Source organism: Ctenocephalides felis, unplaced genomic scaffold (assembly GCF_003426905.1).
Source record: "Ctenocephalides felis isolate EL2017-DRISC unplaced genomic scaffold, ASM342690v1 CF-g0.4_SCAFFOLD_03571, whole genome shotgun sequence".
Lineage (NCBI taxonomy): Eukaryota > Metazoa > Arthropoda > Insecta > Siphonaptera > Pulicidae > Ctenocephalides > Ctenocephalides felis.
This window is the reverse complement of record NW_020539725.1, coordinates 56,883,497-56,891,400: the sequence shown is the minus strand read 5'-3', so window position 1 is coordinate 56,891,400 and position 7,904 is coordinate 56,883,497. Positions and strand designations below refer to the sequence as shown.

At 30.1% G+C, this 7,904-nt stretch overlaps 1 protein-coding gene across 1 annotated transcript; it reads left to right on the top strand.

Moving 5' to 3' along the window:
• The first annotated feature begins 2,112 nt into the window (after window positions 1-2,112).
• LOC113386347 (probable cytochrome P450 6a13) lies at window positions 2,113-7,584 on the top strand. Its single transcript, XM_026624133.1, has 9 exons — window positions 2,113-2,335; window positions 4,122-4,273; window positions 5,103-5,235; window positions 5,398-5,522; window positions 5,666-5,847; window positions 5,936-6,186; window positions 6,315-6,477; window positions 6,556-6,647; window positions 7,406-7,584. The coding sequence occupies exons 1-9, from the start codon at window positions 2,113-2,115 to the stop codon at window positions 7,582-7,584; spliced, it is 1,500 nt and encodes a 499-aa protein (XP_026479918.1).
• The last annotated feature ends 320 nt before the right edge of the window (window positions 7,585-7,904 follow it).

Here is a 7,904-nt window from a genome sequence, read left to right as displayed (position 1 = left end):
TCTATCATTTATATTTTTGCAATTGCATATATATAAAAGTATATAAATAGAAACATGTGTGAAGAAATCATTGTATGATTTTTAAGGAATAAAAGGAACAAGTTAAAATAAAAATATATCAGTAGTTGCTTCAAGTTTAGTTCAAATTCATATTTGTCTATTCCAAAATCCAAATTTAACAAGAAGACTGTAAGCTTTTTATTCGAATTGCTATTTCTTTTTATTTCAGGGCAATGAAATAATCATTCGTTATAAATTCGAAACAAAACTTAAATTCGTTTAAAAAATTTAATTGGCGTTAGAAACCTATTTAGCATATATTTATGGATTAAAATTGAAATACGCATTAATTATTACGTTTTACATACATTAAGTAATTATTATTCATGAAAGTAGTGCGTGAATTTTTAAGTATTCGTAATGGATTAAAAACTTGTATTACCTATATAATTGAGAAAAAACATTCAGAAATGTCGCAAGATATATTTACGTTTAATACTATATCATAAGCTTATTATAACTTCCCGTAGGGATTTTTATATATCTTCACGTTTTAGAGGTTTCTGAACATTTTGTTACACCTTAGAAAAAATAAATCTGTTTGTATGTGTGTGAACAATTTCACAAACACGGATCAATTGATTTGAATAATTCCATTTTGAAAAATTGAATTCGATTTCTACTGATAAGGAGACGTGCTGATTAGTTTTTGGCAAAGGCATGTCCAGCGCTAACGGAGATATGAAGCAAAAAGTTTAAAAATGTCAGTTTTTAAAAGAACAGCTCAACCGATTTGAATGATCCAAAAAATATTCGATTCGTAATGATGGAGAGAATGATGATTGGATTTTGGCAAAGGCAGGTCCAGACTTTTCGGAGATATAGAGCTAAATGTGCAAAAATGGTAGTTTTAGACAGAATTAAGTATCCGATTTAAATTATTTAAAAAACTTTCAGCTTGTGTTGACGAAACGATTGCTTTTGGGGAAAGAAATTGTTTTTATTTCTATTTAATTTTTTTTTATTTAATTTTTTTTTAATTTTAATTCTAATTTAAGCTAAAGTTCTACATATCACTTATATACTGCAAATAAATAATTTTAACTTTGCAATTCAGTTCATGTAATACTTAGGAATATTAGACAATGTTTTTCATTTTGAATTCGATTGAATAAGTTTTGTTTATTTAGTTTTTATAAAATAAGAATAAAGAAAGTTACATTATTTATAATAATTTATTTGAAAACATGTAATATTCCTCGAATATTTCATTAAGGTACGAGAAGTTCAAGCAATTTGTCTTAAGGCACAATGCCATGCACCACCAGTTTTAAAATTATGTAGTATTTTGTTAGATACGTACTATACAGCCAGAATTGCATTAAAATATTGAAAAAGGTATCTGAAGAAAGCTGATTATAAATGCTGATAAAATCACGATAATCACGAAGAAAATAAAAAGCTCACCAGTTTAACCTATATAAATGTTTCTTATACTTTTCACATGATAGCTTGTTTTTTCTCGGAATTGTTCAGTAGACTTTTGTTCTTGCAGAATCTTGAAATTTTGTTACTTTTTGTCTTCTCTAGAATTATTTTCAAAATAGTCCAGTCATTTAAGCTTAAATTAGGTAAAAATCTCGGAATTCGAGATACCCAGATGTAAGTCTATAAATACTTGTATATTGAACACCTTAAAAGTTGTCTCAAAACCTACATATGGTAGAGTGTCAATACCATATGTAGGTTTTGAGACAACTTTAGGGTGTATTTACAGACTTACAGTTAGGTATCTCGAATTCCGAGGTGAACTTACTACAATGACTGGACTAAAACAATTATTGGAAACATATGGTAAAGTGCAAGTCTTTTGTAGAGCAACAAACTAATGGTGTTATTTTCTTCTACAAATTGAGTATATGTTTCCTCTTTTTTGCAGAATATTGCATTTAGTTCTTATATCCAATTATATCATAATTGCACAAGTAGTGACTTTTCTTGAAATTCCTGTTTTCCTAAGTGCCGCCATCATTTTCGATTTAAAAACAAATCTCATCATACCTTTAATAATAATATATATCAGTTTAAATTAATCTTTAGTCTTTTCCCAGAATGGCATACGTCGGCCTAATATTGGCAGCCCTATTGGCCATTTTCATGTGGTGCTACCGCAGATCCAAGGAGGCGCAGCAGTATTGGCAAAATCGTGGTGTGGCGGTTCCGGTGCCTCCAATGATTTTCCTGGGAAACTTGGGAAAACGTCTTACAATGAGGTGCTCGTTTCACGAAATGCAGAAGGAATTGTATGATGAGATGAAGGAATATAGATACGCAGGTAAATTCGAATCACAATTTTAAACTAGCTGTAAGTGGAATTCTGTCTTAAGGCAATTAGGGCATCGTGCCTTAAGGCAAATTGCTGGAACTTCCCGTACCGCAATTCAAAATTCGAGTAAATAAAAATAATCAATAATAATCAATAAAAGTGGATCATTTCAATGATTTGAAACTTTTGATAGAATTTCAAACCGATTTGAATAATTCGCTTACTCGCTTACTCAAAAACGGCATGATCATTTTTTGCACCCTCTGCTCCAACAAACTCGTACTAAAATGACAGCGCGACCGCGCTTCGTACCTGTTCTAGAGACAAAATATTAACAAAAACAATATAATATTTGTATTCATTATTAAAATTTATATAAAATAATTGATACTCTGATGTGCATATGTCTAATGTTCATGTTTGACCGCCAAATGGCTCATTTTTTTACTTTTTCCTCCATATCTCCAAAGTCGTTGCACCTGCTTTTCCAAAAATTTGAACAATTCTTTATTTCAATAATACAAATAAAATGTTTTTTGAATTATCCAAATCGGACGCTCCGTTCTCTTAAAAACTGAGTTACAGTTTTCGGCACTTTTTGCCCACTATCTTCGGAACGGCTAGACCTGCCTTCGCCAAAAACTAATCAGCACGTCTCCTTATCAATACGAATCGAATGTTTTTTGAATTATTCAAATCGGTTGATCCGTGTTCCCGAAATCTTTGACAAAAATTTGTATCCGAACATACATACATACACGCACACACACACACACATACATTCATTTTTTCTAAAGTATGCCAAAATGTTCAGAAGGTTTTGAAACGTGAAGATCTATAAAAATTTTCATTTTCGATTTTTTTGCGATTACTATAGCTTGCCTACGGGAAGTTAATTATTTAAATAATAATGTAATAGAAAACAATGAACTTATTCTTAAAATCAGTATTAAATTTTTAGCTAAAAATTCTGCAAATCAAGCAATTGGACTTTATTTTTAATTATAGAACAGTCGAAAGAAGATCTTTCTTTATAAAATTTATAAAAAAAATCTAAGGCAATTCAAGTGCCTAAAATGACTACTTTATATTTGTTCTAAATTATTGACTAGTTCTATATATTCAGGCAGGAACAACTTTTCAAAAAATTGACAGTGGCGTTATAAAAACCGGATTGTCATATGAACTGATGCTTTCTTTGATTGACCTTATATTAATCAATAAAAAATATCATTTGCATATCTGTTCTGGAAGATAAATTATATAATTATAATGTAAATAATTTAATTCAAATATTAAATGACGGACTAGGTAGAACGAGACTTTGAATATTAATAAAATCATTATACTTTCATTATGAAAATTAATATATGTTTGAATATTGGGTTGTCTTCTTAAGTGTATCATAAATCATATAGAAAACTAATATGTACCTAATTAAGTGAAATTGAGCAATTAGGTAAAAATCAATACACCAAATTCTACAAATAAAATTCAAAATTTTCTCCTGAAAAGTTGGCAAGTTCCTTAAAGTGAATTTGGTTAGTCGTTATTTTGAGAATCTTAGTTTCAAAAATTGTATTACTTATCAATTTTTTTATTATCAATGAACAACAGATTTTTCTTAATTTACTGAAGTATTTTCTAATATAGCTGCACTTAAAATAATATTTCTGATAATTATTGAAATTCAATGCCAGTATGACTTTCATGAAATCAACATAAAATTTCAAATATCCACAGAAACAAGTGTACATATTGTTAAGTGTTATTTTGATTTTTTTATAATTGATAGGATATTATGAAGGAGCCAGAAGATTACTGATGCTAATCGACGAAGAATTAGTACGAACAGTTTTGATCAAGGACTTCGACTATTTCTGTGATAGACCAACTCTTGACTTACGAGAAGACAATTATTTACGACATATGTTAATAAGTTTGAAGGTAATTAATATTTATAGATCTCAACAAATTTTGGGTTATGTTATTCAAGAATTTATAATGCCGATTTATTATTATTTGTTGAATAAATTTGAAATTTAAATGTGCAGATGAACGTATAACTTGCTTCCTGATAGAGCATGATAACATTAAAATAAAATTATACAAGAAATTATACTTTTAAAATATGAACAGAATTGAAATTCAGCAATGTTATATGATATCGATAAATATTAGGAACTACAATATGTAATTGAAATAATTCGAGCAACTTCATTGCTTCCTGATAGGTTAGTAATTTTATATGCAATAAATATTTTTTATTGGTTTGCGGAACAAACAAATGTTTCAGCATTTACGAAAGTTTTGAGTGACTAATGTTATAATAATAATAATAATACAAATGTTCATTTTGTAATGTTTGAGAGAGAAATAATTTGGTATTTTAGATAAAGGAGCGTGTTTTGCTTTCCATAAAAATAGGGGTATTGAACCTGCATCTTAGTATATTCTTCCTTATTGTTCAAATAGTTTTAATTTCATCTCATCTTTAAAATAATCACGCTAGATTTCTTCTTATTTAATCATTATATCCAAAGTTTACCTCTTCATAGATCATGATATATTTCATGATCTTTTATTGATACTTTGCAATGATTCACTTTTCAACAATTAGCACGATAAATTTTTTGAGTTTTAGTACATATTTTAATGGCTAAAATAGTCTTCCTTACAACTTTATAATATTGTTTCTTAAAATCCTCGCAGAATTCTATTTTGACTCTAATAATCATTATTTTTTTTGGTGATTATAAAAATTAATTTTTTCCAGGGTACACATTGGAAAAAAGTTCGTAGTGTTATGACTCCAACCTTCAGCAGTGGGAAAATTCGAGCCATGACTGAACTTTTGCGGCACAGTGCTAAGCAAATCGTTCAGTTTCTGGACGAACGTGATGTAACTGGTAAAATATTTAAATTTTTAATAAAAAATCATCAATTCATAAATGACCCACTAGCGCTGAGCAAATTGTTTCTATGAACAAATCCTTCACATCTGAGAATTTCGTTAACATTTCGGTTTAAGATGATTACTGAATAATATTTTTCATCGTTTTTATTTGCAGGTAAAAATGGGCACAGTGTAGATTTAAAAGATTTGTTTGGACGCTATGCAATGGACATTATTGCCAATTGTGCCTTCGGAGTCCAATGTGATTCTTTAACAAATCCAAATGCAGATTTCATCCAAGTGAGAATTTTTCTTGCAAAACTCCGAAAAAAAATTATACCATTTTCTACTATTCAGAAATCTAATTTTTCCCAGATTTTTTTTTCAATTTTCAAAATTTTACTGTTATTTACCATACTGTTTACAATTATTTTTTATTATAGCGGGCTTCCCATATTGATGAAGTGAGCATTCCCCAACGCTTCCTGATTTTCTTTGTCATGATCTGCTGGCCAGGATTAGCCAGATACGTCCCTCTCAACATGTTTCATCATGAAACTTTACAATTTCTGGCAGAAGTTGTGATACAGACAAGAAAATACCGAGAACTTGATACCAAAAATAGGTGATATATAATTTTAGGAAATAATAAATTGGATTTGTTCAGTTGATATTTTCCTTTGACTAAGTTTCTTACCTAAAATATCTTTTAGGAGAAACGATTTTCTTCAACTTCTACTAGATGCTGCATCATCAGGAACGGAGGAGAGCGCAGTATTGAGTGATGACCGGGTCCTGGTTGCTCAAGCCTTATTATTCATGATAGCCGGTTACGAGACATCAAGTTCAGCACTCTCAAGTACTGCCTACGAGCTTGCAAGACATCCAGAGATTCAAGAAAAAGTACGGCAAGAAACTGCAGAATTGGGACATGATTCGCCTTATCTAGAAATGGTTATATTAGGTAAAAGCCATAAAGGATTTTTTTGCACCCTGTGTAGGAAATTTTTTTTCTTGCTATTTACAAGTTTGTTCTTGCAATCGACTCAGGTAGATGATTAGTATCTAAAGTTAGTTTTTATATTTTTGCAGAAGCCATGCGTTTGCATCCTACAGTAGCACGCCTAGATCGCTCTGTAACTGCATCTTATGAATTGGACCCTTCAACAGGACTAATTTTGCAACCTGGTGATATAGTTTCTATTAACGTCATCGGAATGCATTTTGATGAAAGACATTTTCCAGAACCAAACAGGTGCTTATTTTATGACTAACTCCTTAACTATTCCAATGAGCTTTGGCTTAATTCTTTGAAACGATTTTATATTTTAAGGTATGATCCGGAAAGATTTAGTCCAGAAGAAAAAGCAAAACGATCTCCATACGTTTATCTTCCATTTGGTGCAGGTCCACGCAATTGTATAGGTGATTACATTACTTCTACATTATTTGTATATAAATGAATAATCATATTTAAAAACTGCAAAATTAATTGACATATGAATTATTGCATAAGATACGATGCTAAATGTTCTAGGAATGGATTTATTGGTATTGAAAATTATGAAAATGTTTATCTATCAAAAGAAAGACAAAGATTTACACATTTTATCCATAGCACAGGGTATGCATTTGTATATATATATATATATATATATATATATATATATTTACATATATTTTTAATTATAATATTTTAAAACAATTTTTATAAACGAACCGTCTCCTTTCATAGAATATTTGCGACATCTATTTTTCAACTGGGCCCTATTCCTTCTCTTTCCTATTTAATATTGCGTGACTTACCACTTGACCTTGAATAGAGAATTCAGACTCCGACGATCGTTGGTGGGGCAGAAGACAGTATATAATATTTGCCGTGCGAGCAGGCGTATTTTATATATATAAACGAGCAAAGAATAATCTTATGATGGCTGCACCATCTAGAATTCTGTTATCAGAACATTATTCTTTGCTTGTTTATATGTAAAATACACCTGATCCCACGGTAAATAGATGGAAAATTTCGTAATTTTCAATTCCAAGAACAAGCATAAGAGAGCGTTGCCATGACAACGCTATTTTATGAGCGCTGTTACGGCAGAATTGCCCGATGAGTTCTTTCCTTTCCCATTTGCATTTTTTAACCTTACCAATAATAAACTTTGTATATTTTGTTCCAGGTGCCAGATTTGCAATGCTCAGTATTCGTCTAGCTTTAAGTGAAATATTACGAGTGTACAAATTTAAAGTTGGCGACAAAACAGAAATTCCCATGAAGCTTAGTACACGATCATTGCTCCACAAAGCAGCTAATGGTGTATGGGTTGATATTGTCCCTTTACAGAAAGAGGAAAAATGACTAGCATCAAATAATTCAAACAAAGGATAAAAACGATATCTAAATGAAATATTTTGCACAAGACTGCATCAAAAGTGATGAAAGATTAACAGAGAAATGGGCGTCATCGAGATATAGACAGATGATGCGTTTCTATCCATAAAAAATCTCATCTATCAATGATCTTTCGAATTTATCTCAAAAATCTTTTGAACAAAAATTTGTTCAAATAATGGAACTAAATATTTTGTTTTCACCTATGTAATAGTTAGAAGAGTAACTGAAGTTAATTATTAAATATTAAAATTATTTTCAGTTTGAGTGATACTTTTTTTCTCGTA